General features: G+C 40.2%; 1 protein-coding gene across 1 annotated transcript in view; it reads right to left on the bottom strand.

Annotated features, from left to right (window-relative positions):
* Positions 1–16432, bottom strand: part of MRPS9 (mitochondrial ribosomal protein S9) — a 35338-nt gene extending 18906 nt beyond the window's left edge. The window contains exons 1-4 of the mRNA XM_065829530.2: positions 16281–16432; positions 8830–9009; positions 184–246; positions 64–94 (exon numbers count right to left, since the gene is read on the bottom strand). Coding sequence (XP_065685602.1) covers positions 64–94; positions 184–246; positions 8830–9009; positions 16281–16349 — 343 coding nt within the window. The 5' untranslated portion in view covers positions 16350–16432. The remainder of the gene's footprint in view (positions 1–63; positions 95–183; positions 247–8829; positions 9010–16280) is intronic.
* Positions 16433–20180: the final 3748 nt, after the last annotated feature.

Consider the following 20180-nt stretch of genomic DNA (forward strand, 5'->3'; position numbering starts at 1 on the left):
ATATGCAAATATTCTAATACTTAGAAATAACAATATTTAAAAAAAAAATCTATGAACACTTACTCCTCTGCTCTGGAAAAATTTCAGTAGGATGCTGTAAATAAATAAACAAATATCAGCAAAAAGAAAGTTACTTAAAATATCACATTTCAGTTATTCAGAACTGCAACCAAAAAATCCTACCTTCATCATGGGCCTGGCTTTTTTGTCAAATAAACCAGATGGAAAGAGATAGGCAATAGCTTTCTGAAAAGAGAGAGAGATCATATATGTCATTTTTTCCACAAAAGCATCATCAAAGCATTTCGTAAGTACTTGTAGAGGAAAAAAAAGCCTAACTTTTGTACAGTAGGTAACCAAAACAGTGAGAAAGAGAGTCGCATATGTGCTGTGCTAGAAAGAAAGGCAGATCGTTCCCTCAGAAATCTTCAGGAAAAATAAAACCTCACTCTGAAGGCTGTACTTTACTATATCAGAATGAATGAACTTTCTTCTGCAAAGCTTAGTTTTTATGGTAAGCATTTATCGTAACTTACCAGAACTACTCAAGTGCAAAGACCACCTTCATACACAGTGATTTTCTCCTAAAATTTCAAGTGATGTGACTCTAGAGAAAATCACAACATTTGATTTACCTTTCTGAAAACATCACTGCTTGTTATCAGTGCCTACTGACAGACTAAGCACAGAAATTTTATTTAAAGCAACTGGACAAAGCAAAGTTTTCTACATTTAGAATCCCAGTTTCTACAGATGTAGTTTCCTCAAGTCTAAAAGCAACATTTGTTATGGCAGTAGAAGATAGTTTACATAGCCTAAATAAGCATTGCATTGATCACTGCATTTGGAAACAACTGTGAATCACTACAGTCTTTGCTGAACTTGAACTAATTGCTCAGAGAAGATTCTTAAACGCCATCTTTCTTCTCCTTAGGGTTTGCTGAAGCAATTTAGAAAAACCTATGACATTCATTAAACACTCATTTTTATCACTTTTTTCACTAAGTACAAGGTACACCATTTGCTTTTACTTCACCAATATCTACCACTATTCATGTGATGTATAAAGTTAGTATTATTTGCCTCCAATAAATAAAATAGGTATAGCGATATTCTGAATCATTCCGGCAAAACGTAAGGCAAAGCACCTGACAAGGTTAAGCTCAATGACATGCATTTCTGTTCAACATAATCTTACTCTCCTCTTTTCAAAGTAACTAAACATTTAATAAAGCAAACATATGCATTTACAAGATTTGTTTATTTCCATTTGTTTTTAAAAAGAAAACAAAAAGCTAGCCACCAAAAAGCCCTAGAAGTAGGGGTCTGGCAAGTACAGTCAACTTCAGACAGTAGGCAGTGGGGCTCAAGATAGAAATCTTGTGTTTGTACAGTAACATGGACTAACTGAATAAACCCCTCTGGCAGCAGTCTCATTTGTATTTCCATTAGACAATACAGAAAAGTAGAATTACAATAAAATCAGAGTTTAAAATCTCCTCTTAAGAGAACGGCTCTTTGTTGGTTAGGCTACCTTAAGGCTATGACTTGCTGATAATTTTTTCCATGGACATGGAGTGGTTTGTCAGTGCTTCAACCGATTTAATATGCATGGAGTGTAAAAAGACCTAACCTATTACTTCCATTAATCCCCTACTGGCATTCTGAACAGAAATTTTGAGAATTCTGAAGCAAACAAAAGGCTTAACTTGATGTTATAAAATGGTAATTTTGTTTCTCTTAGTGACTACTGTATTCCCATTTGTTAGTCAATGGGCATTTTATGCATACACACAGTAGGTGAACACCTATTTATGAACAAATGGGGATTAATTATGATGACAATAGAGAACTCTGCTGTGAGCCAAATGATGTTAAACAAACACCTTATATAATATATTAAAAGAATTTATTACAGGATTCTGTGTGTGTACTTAAGACGTAGTCTTTATACAGGCATTTCCAGAATCTGAAACGAAACAGTTACTGTACCTATGTATGACACCTTAATAAATGCCAAATATAACAATTTAACATTTATAATGAAGAGAATGACTGGCATCTAAGACTTTCTACTTCTAGAAAGCTTATTTGATACTGCTTAAGTGTATATTCACATCTTTCACACTAAAGCATAAAGAAACTGCATTAAGAAATCCTAACATCTACTTTCAGCTCCCCATACAAAACTAGGCAAAGAATAAGAATTCACTTTACAAGTTCACTTTTTTGTTGTTCCAAAGTGGAAAGACAGTCTTCCTGCCTTCTCCCTTTTTATGGAAATGTAATCAAGGATGGAGTATTTGTCTTCACATCCCATTAGGAACTATCCTGGGATCCAACAGGCTGCAGTTCAACTTTATCCAGAATTTTTTTCTTAATTTTAAATAGCTGTGTCCTCAAGCTGTGCTTTCAGCAACTACATAGCAAGTTAGTCTGCCTCCTGGAAACTTCATTTACAGAACCCGATTTTGTCTATGCAAACGTTTTGGTTTTGTAGAAAAGGAGTATTTCAGAAAAACTCTCAAATTCTCAATACCCATGTGTACTAGCCATAGAATAAGATGGTGGATGAGCCTCAGGAATTACATCAGAATTAGCCTCTCCAAACTGCAGCTGGAGCACATAAATAACCATGAAATATTTTTCTGAAATCTTTTGACAATGTCTTCAGATATGGAACACAGGCTTCTTTTCAGGAATCTCCATGGCTTGAGTCAAAATTCTGTAGAGAATTAATCGCACATTCTGCATTTTCCTGAACATACCAAAAGCAAATGAATGTCCCTCTTAAAACTTTATAATCAAGGTCTAAATGCTAGCAGTAAAGTTCCCAAGAAACCATTCAGATTTAACTGCAGTTTTCCATTCCAGGAGTGGTTTTCAGCTTAAAAATCATGGCCCATATCCTTCTTCTAGTGCTTAACTTGACTTGAACTCTAGATGAGAAAGGAAATGTTGTGCTGAATACGACTAAGAGCTACTTTCTTCAGGCCATCATTTCAACTACACAAGACTCATTCACCCATCGTAGCCTCCACTGGTTCTGGGCTGCTATTTCACAATTCTATTTGTTAAATCACACTGTCACCATTGTCTTTGGAAGTGAAACACAACTTTCTAAAAAAGAAACACCTGCAACTATTTTCAGCAGAAATACAATTACAAATCCTGGTACCTAGTAACACAATGGTGTTTCCAAAAAAAAAAAAAAAAAAATAGAAATTACATAAACTACTGGAAAAAAAGTGGAAAGGGTATAGCCTGCTTCTGCTAGAAGTCACTAAAAATAATTTTAGCTATTTCCTTTCAGGACCTTAAAGTGCTTGTTTTTACAGTATAGTGTTGATCTACACAGAAAAAAATAGCTAGTAACACCCAGTAGTCGCACCTTTAAAAATAGCAGATCATAATGAATACATGTTAGTAACAAGATGGTTTACATCAGACATTTCTTAAACTGCAATAGTAAACTTAACATTCCTATAACAAACTGAAAGGAATCCTGTTATATCCTCACTTGTTGATGGACTGGATGATCCAATATACTACCCACAGGACCACAACGCCTTTCACTTGTAGCTCTAAGTTTGAATTCATGCCAATTGGGATAATGAGAACAAGCTTCCATCTCTAGGAAAAAAAAATCGTATCTGGCAGTCCTTCAAACATGCAAACCAATTCATTAAACAATCTGTCCAGCACTGCATGTGGTATGCTGTGCAAATTCAGGATACCTGCCACACCCTCGTTTTCCCTCTTTATTGTACATGTTGCACATGCTGACTTCTGATCCTCCTTCCCTTCCTATCAATCTACAAGCCAAGAAATTTGTTTGCTCACTTTCTCAAACATCAGAGACTAACTCTGAATTAAACAAGTTCAGCTGGGTCAGTAAAGGTTTTTTTTTTTTTTCAATGTCTTGAAAAATTAAGAATTCCATACTTTAATTCAAATAGGCTTGACTGAATCATACTGGGATAGAGGAAGGAGACTGACACAGTTCAGTCCTTAAATAACACACCATAAGTAGGAGAGGTTTGGCAGGGCAAATTGATCTTGACCAAGTGTCTTCCCACACTTTTGTTGAATCCACAGCTCAAACACAAAACATTCCACTGATTTTCATTTTTCAAATAATGTGCAAAGATGCAGTGAGGAAATTTATTCTGTAGAAAACAAGGAAAGAATAAGGAAAAAAAAAAAACCACCTCTACCCTCCATCCTTGTAGCAAGAGTCTTTTTGGCAGAGGGCTTAAGAATCCAGCTCATTTCTTTTTAAATACACACAAAACTTCAATCATCAAAACACTGAGGTGAGAAGTGACACTTTTTGCTGTAATGTTTCAATAACTGATATCTGTTTCAGCTTCTTCTCCTCAACTTGACCCCATGAAAGCTGCTTCCCTTCTTACACCTTGCCTCTTGAATCATCATTTAGCCACTGTTCTTCAGCATTTCTCAGACTGAGATGTTTGCTGGAACAGCTGGTTTTCCTTCTAACCACATTAGCAGTATTTTTTAAAAGCTTTCAGCATCCAAAATCCAGAATATTTGGGGTAGAACCAGGAATTAATGAAACAAAAATGGGAACTGAAATGTTAATTCTGAAATATTTAACCAGACAGAAAAGGGTAACAAAAACAAAACAAAAATCAGTGACACATCCAAGCTTACCTTGTAAAACAAAATCCTCTTCTAACAACTAACTACTAAAATTTATTGAAACCACCCCAATTATTTGTCACTGTTTATCTAAACTGAATTCTAGCTTGGGCAGAAAGAAATTTCAAGTTAATAGTGATACATCATTTTAACACCATAACTTGGAAAAAAGAAACAAAAAAAATGAAACCAGACCAAAAACAACAACAAAAGCACACCCCACACAACCAACCAGCCCACTTGCATTATATAAAAAAAGGCCATCTTCTTTTAATACTACATTATATTTATACTACCTAATCATTTTCAAAACAAAAAATCATGTCCTGTCCAGGGTTTTCAGAGGAAAAACAAACAAATAAACAAAACACACAGGAAAAGCAAACAAACAAAAACACCCACAAACCAAAAGCTGTTGAAAGAAAGTAATTCTCTAATACTGAACAGTATTAAAAAGAGTAAAAAAAAATACACCAGTCATCAGTTCAGATGGACCTTGATGCAGAAATAAGAAAACACTGATGCAGAGTTTGGCTCCACCAGAATAGGAAAAAAAAAAAAAAGGTTGAAAAAAGCACACTAGCTTCAACTATTTTAAAATAATAGAAAAAAAAATTAATATTTCTTGTAAGGACAATGCTGGACAAAACACTCTTGTTACAGATAAAGTTCAGAAATACATTTCGTTCTGAATAATCTTTCTGACATTTCACATATGCCATTATTCATTCATTTCTAACACTTTGCACTGCTGAAATTTGAATGTTATTTAGAAATCAGATGTGCTGAGTCACTGATAAGTAACTGAATACAACCTATTTTTCATTTAAGTAGTCTTAATTCATTTAAAGAAACTATATCCTATAAGGAATGAAGTTTTTCCACATTTAACATTTTCATAATTAACAATCTTACTGGTACTTCTTCACCATTATATATACTAGTGAAGATAAATGTATATTTTAGATGCAAATTATTCCATCTGCTTGACAACTCTCTATTAGGTCATAAGACAGACAACAAGAGAAAATGAGCATAGACCTCTAGCTTTGGAGTTTCACTGACTTATGGGGAAGAAGTATTGCTTTATGATGAGCTCATATCTGGGAGAACATTTAGGGACTGCATAAAAATGAATAATAAAAATACTGGCATATAAATAGGTCATGAAGATTAAGACGCTTTTCTGGTATTAATCTTACTTAGATTTCTGGGCTTTACAGTAGAATATCACAGAACTGACAGTGGAAAATGAAGGTGGGCTGTTTACTACAACCATAAGTTAAAGTTAAATCACAAAATAAAAGGATTACAGACTCAAATAGGGAAAAGCACTAGGTCAGGACTGCAATCTCTATTAATTAGGTATCCCAGCTGGGCAGTGGGTATGCAGCTGTTAACTTGATCAATGACTTACCTAAATGTCATCTCTACTGATTCGCTTATAAATTACCAGCAAGTGAGACTAATGTACAGGTGCTAATTTATTTAAACTGTTCTCTGCAGTTCTACACAGCTTTATAAACTGCATCTGGCACCTAATGTTAGCTGTCAGTTGTAGTTAGACATGCCTGTCCTAACGACTCTGTTCATTAGAAATAAGCACAAATTATGAAATATTGTGAAAAATGATACATCAAATGGAATGGGCAAAGCAAATCAATTAGAGAAACTTCATAGCACATATTCACACATAGGAGAATAAAACATCCTAGCTTCAGAGTGAGGTCTATAATACCAATTAAAAAGCAATTGGTAGACTTCTGCAGAGTTATATATCAATTTGCTGGATTTTTTTTTTCTCCTCCAGAAATACAGTTGTAATGCACAGCTTAACTTTTCATTCCTAAATAAAAGCATCAGTAAGAGGCAATTCTGCTTTCACAACATCCAGAAGGATTAGCAAATAAGTCAACTTATTTTCCTGTTTAAAACTTCACAAGGTTTAGCTTTTATTTAACTATACCTAAAACTCCAGCAAAGGACAGAATCCTGTGATGTCTACTTTTGAAATACACCGCACAAACTGATTAACAGCAGAAGACATGGATGTATATAAGTACTCATCAGAAAGAATTATTACTGTTCAAAATGTAAAGCTTGATAATTCTCCTGCCAGTGCTTAAGCAGCTTTTACATTTTATAACAGAAATTTAATTATGCATAGCAGACACTATTACACACATTAAGTATTTTCCAACACCTGATGGAATATGAAGATACCAAACATGTACCACAGACACTTGCTATCACCAAACAAAACACTACTCTTTTGGCTCCAATTCTCCATCTTTTCAGAAACAAGAATCTGCAAAGCAGTCCCATACTTGTCACCTGCACTGCATTTGTAAAAGCTAATTTCCAGAATGAACCTGCTTTTACTAATGATGGAGCTCAGTTAATTTTGTGTAAAAACTGATAGTGTTGTGGATTCAGAAAGATGAAAGCACTCCTTGGATACAGTCATCTTCCAGTCTTACTGTCTCAAAGCGTTGCCCCTAGACTCAACCAAGGAAGGAAGGCAGACTGCAGATTAATGCATTGTCCTACCTTTAACCTTTCGGGCAAACAAACTGAACTATTAGCATTATCATCATAATATACTTACACGGGAGGTATTCTGGTGGCGGGTCTGTGCATGAATACTTCACAAGAAAGTAACTAAAACAAATAAAGGTCACTAAACATAAGAAAAAAAAAATCTGAAAAATACAGGAAAAGGAAATTCTACAGTCTGCACAGAAATAAGAAGGCAAATGTAAAGAAACAAGCTGTTACTACTGCTGACCCAGATGCCTCGATGAATACTTTGACAGAACCTTATCCACTCTACACTGGGACTGGAAGGATCTCTGCACTGGTACTTGTGTCTGTAGAAGAACAAAGCGGTATCTATGATTCTGAATGAAAGTAGTTGCAGTATCAGTGCATAACTTTGTACTCAAAAAGCTTGATTTCCTACAGATTTGTGACTTGAAGCCAAGCTTGCCTTATCGATTTTCTGATACCTGATAAGAATCAAGTCTCATTTCAACCTTTTTCTCAGTAGGCCATTGACTCTGTGCCTCTTTTCTACTTTGCTGTCTATTTTCAGAGAAGTTTTCAGAACTTAATTTTGAAGCCTGTCAAATGTGTTTGAAATCAGCCTGTATGGCCACCTACAGATGTAGTTCTCTTTCCTGGCATAAGCACACTGACAAGACCCCTTACATGGACACAGCTATGCTGACAGAATTTTGCCACTGAGGCAACAAACAATCTTCTCCCCTAAAAAACTAAACCACGCACACCTCTCTTTTGGCACATAACGCATTACTATGTTTACCCTAAGGGCCCTGCTGATATACTGTGCTGCCACGGCTATAGTAATAGCGTTGCTGCTGCACAGAGAAAGCTTCAGCCATGAGACTTCACGCAGCTTCAACTAAGAGTGAATGTCACCAAATGACATTTCTCCTCTCTACTTCTGATATGTGATAAAATAAGACAGAAATGACAGAAGCAAAGACCAGGTGGGACATTAAAAAAAAAATCCATGCAACAAAACATTTTTCTGAGTGAAAGGCAGCATATCTATACATGAGCATAAATGACAATGAGAAAGAGGAGGTCACCCATCTGTCAGCTGTCAGAGGGAATGGCAGTAAAATAGTATGTTTGGAGCTACTGATATGAGCTTAAATTCGCATCTATATTAAAATCCCTAAGCTAACCCAGAGTGTTAGTTGTAAAACATCCTACAAAATTTAATTTGCATTACCAGCAATCACAACATCATAGAAAAAAAAAAAAATGACCTAAATATACACAGCAAGTCAAATTGTGGGTAAACGTTTCGAAGTGCTACAGAAACCTTTACAGTGCCTCTTACATGCTCAGATCAAGGGGATTATCCATTACGACTCTTAAAAAGAACCTACTGTGCTTTAGCGAGATACAGTATAGAGCTCTATACTGTGATGTCTGACCTCACACGGTAGCACAGGTAGAATTCTCTATTCACAGTCACAGTTGCAATGTTTGCAATGTATAGTAGTATTCTTTCTTATTCTGACAGTTTGATTAAAATTCACAGAGAGCTGAGGGGTTCATGCTGAAGTAAAGTGCTTTCAATATCTGAAACTCTACAGTAAATTACTTCTCCAACAGAGCAACTGTACTTACATCAATATCCTCTTGGGTAAAAGTTTCTGGATCTTCTCCCATCATGTTGGCTAAATGTCTCTTTCCTAGGTTGAACTCTTCAATCTGGCTTTTAATAAATGCCTCTGTGTACTTTTGAGGTCCTGAGGCTCCTACATTTTTCCTCTGCCTTGCTGTAGTGGTACAGATTAGCCTTAACGTCTAACAAAAACAAAAAAGAAAAAAAGAAATGTGAGAGGTTTGTTTTATATTTTTGGCACAGTGAGCTCTAAATGAAATGAATAGTATAACAAGCCATTCATACCTATAACAAGATGCAACACATTACTGTAATAAGTTAGAAAAGGCAATATTACTCATGAAACAATTTTCTTCCAATTGTTTAATGTCCATAAACAGACACATTCTAAAGGTTGAACGTTTTCACACATTACAATTCATTCAGAAGATCTTCCTGACAGAAAGAAACATACCATCACATGTCACGACCATCCAGCAAAAGCAAAACCCAGAACTGATCAACTGATGTAGTCTTAAAAGATAAAAATCTACCAGCAAATAAGCAGGTTTTGTCTTCACCTACAAAAAGGATTTGTGAGGTGGCTCTCCAGCGGCTTTCAGAAGCGCGTGGTTCCACAAACACTGCTAAAGGCTCTGGAGTGCTCCTTCTTTATTACGTTATGCACTATTTTGTCTCGCCCATGTTAGTATTAGAGTCCTCTGCAGCTTAATTATTCCACAAACTGAATGAGAACTGATTATTTGTGTGGTCTTCTGTGGCTGGGGGGAGGGAATCACAAGAAAAACGGTATGTGGGACAGAAAAGCAAAAACAGAAAAAGAATCACTTCTTAATCAGAAAAACATACTGTTCACCCTATAGAACCCTGAAACACTTCTCTCCAGCTCCTTCCACATGCCATAGTGCAGCTTCACAAGGCAGAGTGAGCTCATCTCACAGCCAACCCTGCCAGCATTCTATCCTCCACTCCCAGCTCTGACACTCAGACTCTTCTCCAAGCCAGCTCAGCTCCTTAAAAGTGGCAGAACATCAACTCCTGCTTCCTCCTAATGAGTGGGCAGCTCTCTCCTGAGCTGGTAAGTCCAAGCGATTCTGAGAAGCGTCTGAGAAGAGCCAAAGTTGACACAAGAAGGTAGCTGAACTAAGCAACTGGGAGCAAGAAAGAAGAGGCATCCCCTCTTTACCTTCATTTCTTCAAACAAATTAAACTGCTTCTACTGCTCCTGGAGCTACAGACTCTGCCTACCTTTAGCCAAACACGCACAACAAAGTGCGTTGTTGGTTCTTATTATGAGGAACAGAATAAAGCTAGTATTTGAAATTATTAAATATTCTCTGAGTCACAGGAATTGTCTTCTCCAGATCACAATTTAGATGTGCTGAGCATTTTGACGGATTTTACCACTCTGAGTTAAGCGAATATGAATACCATAAAATACTATCTTCCTTTAACTAATACAAATACAACAGCAACCTTCAAACCTAGTTATAACCACAGTGATACAAACACACAAAACTCATCAAAACAAGATTATGTGCATAGATTTGCAAGACAAAATGCAGAAGCAGATCAAACTTCCACCCTTCATCAGTAATGTGAGTTAGCTTACACAAACTTCTCGTGCGACTAGAAGCTTTGGCTGTTCTGTATTGCATGGTCAAGTCTTACATGAACAGGAAACGAAGCACAGCTTTTCTTATACTTTCACAGAGCCCAGTTGGTATTCTGGACATCCTCCAGGCAACAATCGACCAGTCCAACACATCCAATTTGCTGCATCTATGCAGAGCTATTCATGATCAATGTACCTGACGACTGTCTCAGGCTTCAATATATATAGCCTAACAACCCTGTCTAAAATTTCAATTTGAAATTTTGACTACAATACCCTGCCTTAAACCTATGTATAGCACACACCTGTGCTGTAGGATAGGTCCTACATATTGAATAAGGTTGGACACAGAAGGTAATCTTTGAATGACAAGGTCACACGAGATGGAAATAACTGATCCTCTATGCTTTTACAACCTGACATAAAGATATGCCCCCACAAGGTATGCACCTCAGAAAAGTAACCAAAGCCTCTGCCGGAAAAGGTTTAAAAACAGCTCCAAGGCAGAATTTGGTGCTGAAGAGCCTATTTTGCTTTGTTTTCTCCACACCTTATATGTATCATATGCAATGCTAGCCCTGGTGTGCCTTTTTTATTTTTTATATTCAAGTTTTCTGTGAGGTTACATTAGCATACACAGAATTAAAAGAAAAATAATCAAAATTTTAAATGTACACATTTTCCACAGGCAAGGCTCTGGTGATTTCCTTAGAAAGAAGAGGTATCTCTCCACATTTCCTGTTCTTCTTTCCTAGTCACTCCTCGGGAAAGAATTCAATTCATCTTCTGTATTTCTTGTCTTAACAGTAACTAATTATTTGTAATTCTTGTTAATGAACATATGATTCCTTATTACTTGGCCCAAAATTGCTTTCCCTCTGCTATGCTTTAAACAGGATACTTTAAAAAGATTGCTTTCATCTTATTCCTGTCAATTTCTATTGTAATTTTCTCATTTTTGTCCTCCTTCCCTCAAGCTATTCATAGTCTTCCCTAGTTTCAATTCGTCACTAATCAAAAGTCCCTGAACACACAAACTGTTCATAATTAGAAAACAGCCTCTTATGCAAATTAATATCTATTGTATTGGATACCTCTTCTGGGATAAGAGTACTATTTCATGGGTGGTACAGGGAAGAACTGTAAAGCACAGCTAAACGCTTCTGGCACTTCAGTCAAACAAGAAAGCACGCTCCCTTACTTCCTAGAGGACACCACAGAGCTTTACATTCACAGAATCATAGAATGGTTTGAGTTGGAAGGGACCTTCGAAGGTCACCTGGTCCAATCCCCTGCAATGAGCAGGGACATCTTCAACTAAATCGCGCTGCTCAGAGCCCCATCATGCCTGGCCTGGAATGTCTCCAGGGATGGGGTATCTACCACCTCTCTGGGCAACCTGGCCAGTGTTTCACCATCCTCACTGTAAAAAATTTTGTCCTCATGTCTAGCCCAAGTCTCCTCTCCTTCAGTTTAAAACCATTATCTCATGTCGTACTGACACAGGTCCTGCCAAAAAGTCTGTCTCCATCTTTCTTACAGGCCACTTCTAAGTACTGAAAGGCCACAATACAGTCTCCCCAGAGCCTTCTCTTCTCCAGGTTGAACAACCCCAACTCTCTCAGCCTGTCCTCACAGCAGAGGTGTTCCAGCCCTCTGATCATTTTTGTGGCCTCCTCTGGCCCCTCTCCAACAGGTCCATGTCTTTCCTGTACTGAGGGCTCCACAGCTGGACACAGGATTCAAGGTGGGGTCTCACCAGAGTGGAGTAAAGGGGCATAATTACCTTTCAATGCAGCCCAAGATATGACGGGCTTTCTGGGCTGCAAGCACAAGTTGCCAGCTCATGTCCAGCTTTTCATCTACCAGTACCTGCAATGCCTTCTCTGCCCAGCTGCTCTCAATCCCTTCATCCCTCAGCCTGTATTGATACTGTGGGTTGCCCCTACCCAGGAGCAGGACCTTGCACTTGGCCTTGTTGAACCTCATTAGATTCACATGGGCCCAATCTTTGAGCTTGTTCAGGTCCCTCCAGATGGCACCCTGTCCCTTCAGCGTGTCAAACTGCACCACTCAGCTTGGTGTCAACCGCCAACTTGCTGAGGGTGCATTTGATCCTACTGTCTTAGGGCAGACTTTGACCTGTTTAGGAGGCTTGTTGGCAGAGTCCCTTGGGAGGCAGTCCTGAAGGGCAAAGGAGTCCAGGAAGGCTGGTCTCTCTTCAAGAAGGAAATCTTAAAGGCACAGGAGCAGGCTGTCCCCAGGTGCCAAAAAACAAGCCAGCAGAGAAGAAGACCAGTCTGGCTGAACAGAGAGCTTCAGCTGGAACTCAGGAAAAGGAGAATTTATAACCCTTGGAAGAAGAGGCAGGCAACTCAGGAAGACTACAAGGATGCTGTGAAGTTATGCAGGGAGAAAATCAGAAGGGCCAAAGCATTTGTAAAATTTGCCTTAGAGAAAAAAAAACAGCATTTTCAGACAACTTCAACTTCTCTGGCTTAAGTTTTTCAACAAAAGGAATAACTAGGACCTGTCTGTTTACTCATCCTGTTCATTTTGCTTCACTGAAGTTATATGGATATAAAATTAACACGTATCACTAGCAGAGGAATCAAGCTCCCTGTACTTTTGGAATCGGAGGAAAGGGGAATCAGAGATAGGAGGCCTGAATTCAAGAAAAAACGTTGTCCATTTTACAACATGACACAGTTACAGAGATAGAAGACAATATCAAATTATGTGGTACACATGCAGTTGCACTATTTTCATGCTGCTTTCATGCTCTCAGCTGGCAGACTTGACCAATTTCCTTTCCAAAACCATGCAATGTACAAACAAATCTGTACTAAAAAGTTATCTTTGGGATAGAATTTCATCAGCAGATGAAGCTGGAGCTGTACAACTACATCAGCATGCAGGACTAAAGCTGCCATATGTCCATTACTGGCACAGTTAGTGCTACTGAACCCAACAGACATACAAGATACCAACAGTAGCCATCGGGTCACTTGTTGCCCAAGAAAAAAGATACATTATGTAGCAATCATACAGAACGTAAATGCTCAGACCCATTCCAAATTTCTAAAGAATTATTTTTTGTTAAAGAGGTGAGATTTGGCTTTCTAGTGTGCTGCTTTTAAAAAATGAGTTTTAATTGATTTACTTAAACAACATTTACATAATCTCAGATTTCAGTCGGCCCACAAACTAATTAGGTGAACCAGTATCAGGTTGATGTTTTAATAACCATTTTATAGAACACATCAGAAAATATCACAAGGTGTCAGCAAATATGCATATGTGATTTTATATTACTTTTTATACCTAATTTCACAAAGTATTTCAGCAGAAGAAACTTCTTCCCAAAACGAAGTCTCCTGACAGGTAATTGTAGAACTGCAACTCCCCACCCAGAAAATCTACTTTCTGTGCACATTTGACCCAATCTACATATAAGTTTTGCTTATACTGTATACTATAGAAATAAAAGATAGCCCTAAATGTATAGCTATGTTGAAAATGACAGGCATGCATTATGACAAACAGAATTTCAGTCTGGTTGTTTTGACGTACAAGTTATCAAATACTAACAGGCTCTTTAGCTTAGTTAACACTGCAGAAAAAGCTACTCCATTCCAAGTATGTAGTTCTGAATGACTGTCAGCAAAGCGGCATTATCTCTTTCTGATATTAGTACATATATTACCCACAGTGATAATGTAGCAGACCCAGTCAAATAAAATAGCACCTACACTACTCTGAACTCTTGTGTTCAGAATAGAGCTATTCAACTGCATCAGAAGCAACCCACAGTAATTAAGCTGATTTTTTTTTCTTTATAAATTGTGCTAGATCTCTGTGTTTCGCTTATTAGGAGAATAGGAAACTTAATCTGTTATTCAAAGCCAAGGGAACCAGAATTACAAAGTTTCTCTCCCATTTCCTCTCTCAGTGCAAGACACTTTCAAATACTAAAAAACAGAGAATTACACTGTTTCTTCCACTAAGACAGACAGGAAGTAATGAACGAAACTCTACTAAGGGATTTTAGGACAGGCATCATAAAAAAGTTCCCTAACAGTAAGGACAGATAAGTGCTTGATGTAAGAAATGGTTATAGCAGGTCGGAACAGCAGTGCATCACCATATTACCCTGCCAGTATCAGAAGCACAAGGAGAGGATGAACAACTAGTGATAATTTTCCCAAGACACTTCCCCTGTTTTCAACAATCTGCAGTTCAAACGCATGCTGATATATTGTTTCTAGCAATCCTCAGTGGATTGCTCAGAGTTAAGATTAAGTTGGTTTTTGTATTCACATAAAATGTTAGTATCCTAAATGCCCTAATCAAACAGTTCCACAGCTTAACTACACCTAATGGGAAGAGTTTAAGTTTCCTGGGCCCTGCCTCCATTTGTGTCCTTTGGTTCACCGACAGTTAAGCTGACTTGTACATAGCTACTGGCTTAGGTACTGATTCCATCTCTTGGGTGGAAAGTAGACAAATGATGTCTCAAGGCCCCTTCCAGCCCTATCTTATAGAGTGACTCCTCCTTCGAAATAGTTACCTCATTTATGACACAAATAGTTTTTGGCTCAAACTCAACTGGGTGCCTGGCCAGAAAAACTAAGCTACTGGCATAATCATACCTTTGACACAGGATAACCAAATCAATGCAATCTATTCCAACTGAGAATAAAATGAAGCATCAGAATATTTTCAGCCTTATTCTCTTTCTCATTTCTTGCACAATTTAAGTGCATGTGTTTCTAACTGCTGCATAAAGAAGCACCCACACAGGCACCAGGTCTTTATACTTAATGGGTGAAGTTAATCTAGAAGTAACTAATATAAACAGTTCAAATTGCTCCTTCTAGTATTACCTTTTATTTCCTTACTGCATCTTACTTCTGTAACCCCATGGTATGGCACAGTTCAGTCACTGAACAGTTCTTTATCCCTTATTATACTAAATTACTTTGTAACTTGGAAGTGTTACCAGCATGTCTTTTTATCCACTTGCTGGTCACTCATTAAATATATATACAGGTGTATCAAATACCACTGCACAAACACAGTGCCCGTCCTCAACACTGACAGCAGCTACGCTTTTTAATTAAACAGCAATCAGCTGAACACCAGTAGCTCTCAAAACAAACAGGTAATTCTGTTTAATCAGCAGCTACTGCACATGAGGAGCACACCGCTCTCTCCATTGCAAGAACTCGGAAACTACCTTATCTACTTACCCACTGATCAAACATAATTCAAGATGAACAATATAAAAAAATACCACTTATTCATGAATCTTACAGTACTTCACTTTTGTATATAGCTTTGCTCTACATGTGGCTCTGTTAATTCCAGTTTTACATATATATATATATATATATACACACATATATTTAAAAATAAATTCGGGTGTTAACTTTTTTTTTTCCTTTACATTAAGAAAAATAAACTCTGCACACTGCAGGGCTGAACTGACCGCGGCGCCAGCCCCGCACTCTGACCCAACGCTGCCTCCTCTCGGCGCCAGCCCCGCACACCCGGCAGGCCGCAGCCCCTCCCCCCGGTCCAACCGGGGCCTCCGAAGCGACCCCGGTGTCACCCCGACAGGGACACCCCCGCTCCGCAGCCGCGCCGGGGACACAAACCCACTCCACTACTGCCCGCTTCCCACACCAAGCTCCCCCAGCCTCACCCCGCCGCCTTCGTGCTCGCCCGCTGCCACCGCACGGAGCCCCTCGCCAAGCAGGACCCGGGACACCGAAGCACGGAGCAGGCGGCCTCCACAGGCCGGGCGGCAGGGAAAGGGCCCGAGCCGGCACTCACCTGGGCGCCCGGCACCGCCGCGCCCCAACGGCTGCCCAGCCGCAACACGCGCCCAACGGCCGCCGCCATGCCCACGGCAACGCCACCGCGGCCGCAGAGAGAGGGGAGGCCACGGCGCGGTGCCCGTCCGTCACAGGCCCCGGCGCCACCGATTGGCGGGTGGGGTTAGGGGGTGGGGCCGCGCCTGCGCGTTGCCCCTGCTGTGCCCTCCCAGGCGGCGAGGGGCCGTGGCGGCCACCGCGGGTGTGAGCAGAGCAGCCCGTCGGGCCGCGGGCGGGATGTCAGAATGTGTTTGAAAAGTAAAAACACATCAGCATTATTAAAATTCACACCGATCTTTAAAATGGTGGTTTGTAACTTGCGTTATGGTCGCACTGGGGGCGAGGTCAGCCGCGGCTTCTGGGGCTGTGCCCGTCATCCGAGGAGGGCTCTGCTCCCCTGAACCCCCCTCTGAAGGAAAAGGCTAAAATCAAGACTGCTGTTTAAGCAGATAGCGTTGTAAATTGCAGCATGTCAGGCGAAACCCTGCTACTCTGGAGACTTGTAGCAAGCATATTTCACCCTAGCTTTTGGGTTTTTCGAGCAGTGTAGGGGAAAGGAACCTGGGGGTCCTGGTAGACAGCAGGATGACCATGAGCCAGCACTGTGCCCTTGTGGCCAGGAAGGCCAGTGGCATCCTGGGGTGCATTAGAAGGGGGGTGGTTAGTAGGTCGAGAGAGGTTCTCCCTCCCCTCTACTCTGCCCTGGTGAGACCACATCTGGAATATTGTGTACAGTTCTGGGCCTCTCAGTTCCAGAAGGACAGGGAACTGCTGGAGAGAGTCCAGCGCAGAGCCACAAAGATAATTGATGGTGTGGAGCATCTCCCTTATGAGGAAAGCTGAGGGAGCTGGGTCTCTTTAGCTTGGAGAAGAGGAGACTGAGGGGTGACCTCATTAATGTTTATAAATAAATAAAGGGTGAGTGTCACGAGGACGGAGCCAGGCTCTTCTTGGTGACAACCAATGGTAGGACAAGGGGTAATGGGTTCAAACTGGAACACAAGAGGTTCCACTTAAATATGAGAAGAAACTTCTCAGTGAGGGTAACAGAGCACTGGAACAGGCTGCCCCGGGGTGTTGTGGAGTCTACTTCTCTGGAGATGTTCAAAAACCGCCTGGACACATTCCTGTGTAACCTCATCTAGGTGTTCCTGCTCTGGCTGGGGGATTGGACTAGGTGATCTTTTGAGATCCCTTCCAATCCCTAACATTCTGTGATTCTGTATTTTATCCACGTAAAAAACGCCGTTTTTCAGAGATGACATACCTGTGTCTTGCTGTGGGGGAGTCTGGGATCAACACTGTCACCTCCCAAGGCAACATTAACCTGGATGCTGAACCTTGAGGGCTTTAAAGGGTTCATCATTTTCACAAAGTTACATAGTATACCTCCTTAGAGATGACTGGATATTGGTGTTTTGTACCACAGGAGAAGTGGAAATTAATTAAAAATTGAATTAAAAAAACCTTTTTACTTTAGACTTATTGGACCCTTCTCTTTATGAGCACTTGTTATTTGAGAGAAAATTCAGGAAGTGAAACTTAGCTTTTCCAGGTTTGTTTTTCTTTAGACTTTTTTGCAGGTGGCTCTTGCTTCCCCCCATGCATATCTAAGAATTTTTTCCTCCCTGGGATATAAAAGAGGGTATAAGGAAACTGGCCGTGGGCAGGGAAGTCACTCATGTGGGGAGGTGTAGGAGAAGCCTCCTGGAAAGGTGCATTTCTTATGGTGGTTACTGACTGTGAAAATGAAAACAGTAGTTTTATTGACCTGAATACATGCAAGTGAATGCTATGAACACTGCACCAAAGGGGTGTGTCTCACTGCTGTGCACACCTGGCCAAGCACTAGGAACTGCAGCCACACTCTCATTCATAGAGTGCATAGGGATGGCATTTGATTACCAGCTGTTGCTCCAAAAGAGAAAAAGAGGATTGTGTTAGGGACACAGTCCCACTGACCCACCTCCTGGAGCAGACAGCAGAGCTGAGGGGGTGAAGAAAGACAGAGATGGTTTGGCCTCTTTGAGATACATGGTGAATCTCATCTGCCATCTGCAGCCCGGTGGCTTGGCTTGTTTTGGTGGCAGAGGAGCTCATCAATTCACACCATACTGCACAATTGTTATCACTCAACCCCATCAGCCACACAAAAACAAAGCCCCACTGGAATGGACTGTTTTTATTGCCCACATATAATTAATTATCAATTAATTTCAGGGAGCTGAGCTACCTGTACAATATCAGCCACTTGGAAATTGGTTGATGTAAATCCAACTCCCTCAGCTGCTTAAGTCTATCAACTCCTGTGCACACTGTGAAATAAAACTGCATGCTTTTGCAGCCTGGAAGATGTTTTCAATGACATGGAAGCCTATGTATGGTCCATAGTTTAAGTCTGAGGTTACAAAATTTCTGAATGCAGAGCTCAGTGTATGTGGAGACCAGCATTTAATGACAAGGGCCATGCTGTGTCTCTCTTGGATCTGTAGAGTGGTCAGCCCTTAGGAAGAAATGGCTGCCCTTCAAGGTGAAAGATTTTTAACAAACTTCTTCGAAATCCTTGAATTCAGATATATTTCCCAACCAACCTTGGCTGCTGCCAAGGAGCTTGCCTGGGCTTGCTTGTTCCTGGAACACATGTCTACAGAGATGCCTGAACAGCCAGTTTCTAGACTGATCATAGAGCTAAGTGCAAGTGCATGTAGTTGTTACTTGGGATGCTTTGAAGACAATGTACCTGTGGTGGGCATGGCTAATGTGCCCCAGAAGGTTTCCTGCTAGTGGAAGGATTGTCACTTCTGCTGGAATGGCAGGATGCTGGGTTTGCCAGTTCAGAATCAGATTTTAGCACAAACCAAAGCAAGATAAAAATGACTGGAAGTTATTTACATACTCAGCCCCCTGCATTCCCATCCCTCTGTCAACAGCTTATTAAGACAGAGACATGGGTAAATGCCAGAAAATCATGTTTAATGTACTTATCCCAAGATTAACTGCAAAGGGCTTCTCTTTCGACCTCTGCATTTAGTTGACACACTGTAGATACTTACCTAATCCGTGCAAACTACCCTGATGCTTCTACTAAATCCTCTGTGGATCTTTAGTCTCTTGTGTGGCCCGAATGTCCTTTTTGAGGCCAACTGGGCAACATTGAACTCTGGGAACTTGTTCAAATTGTGAACCTGATTACCTACGTGCTCATGTCACTCTCTGATCGTGCTCTATGTGATCACATTACTGGGCAGTGTTGCCTGCAGCACATTACCTGCTTTTGGTTTCAGACTAGGTAATGAGGGTAAGCATATAATTTGGGATGGTGAAAGCTTTGCAGTCTTGTCTTTCAAGGGCAGCCTGACATTAAGAAAATAGTGCTTTTGTGTGGGGTTTGAGGTTTCTTAAATGAAAAATCTCTGAATGTGAAATAGAGAAACCAGGCTGAGCCTGCCATGTGCATGGGTCAATGGACAGCTCGAGGAGAACATCTGCAGTATATGCAAATTCTTGAGCACAAACCTAGGCTGAAATTCAGTTCAAATCTGCTGATTTCTTACATTACCAGCTTACATGCAGGCAGTCCTGCAGTGAGATTTGAGGTGTCCTTATGCAGTTAGAGATGGGATTTGTAGATAGCATGTGTCCAGCTTACTGGTATGGACAATGCAAAAATTGGCTGCTAGAGGAACAGGTATCCCAGTGGCAGTGATGGAGATGTATGAATCTCCAGCTCACGGCCTCACAGGTGCAGATGAGAAGATGGCAAGGATGGTAGTACTGGGTCACACCAAAGGTCTGTTGAGTCTGATGGTTTCACTCCAGCAGTGGCCAATGGCAGATACTTATAGTCGAGTAGAAAGAC

Source organism: Patagioenas fasciata, chromosome 1, assembly GCF_037038585.1.
Source record: "Patagioenas fasciata isolate bPatFas1 chromosome 1, bPatFas1.hap1, whole genome shotgun sequence".
Taxonomy (NCBI): Eukaryota; Metazoa; Chordata; class Aves; order Columbiformes; family Columbidae; genus Patagioenas; species Patagioenas fasciata.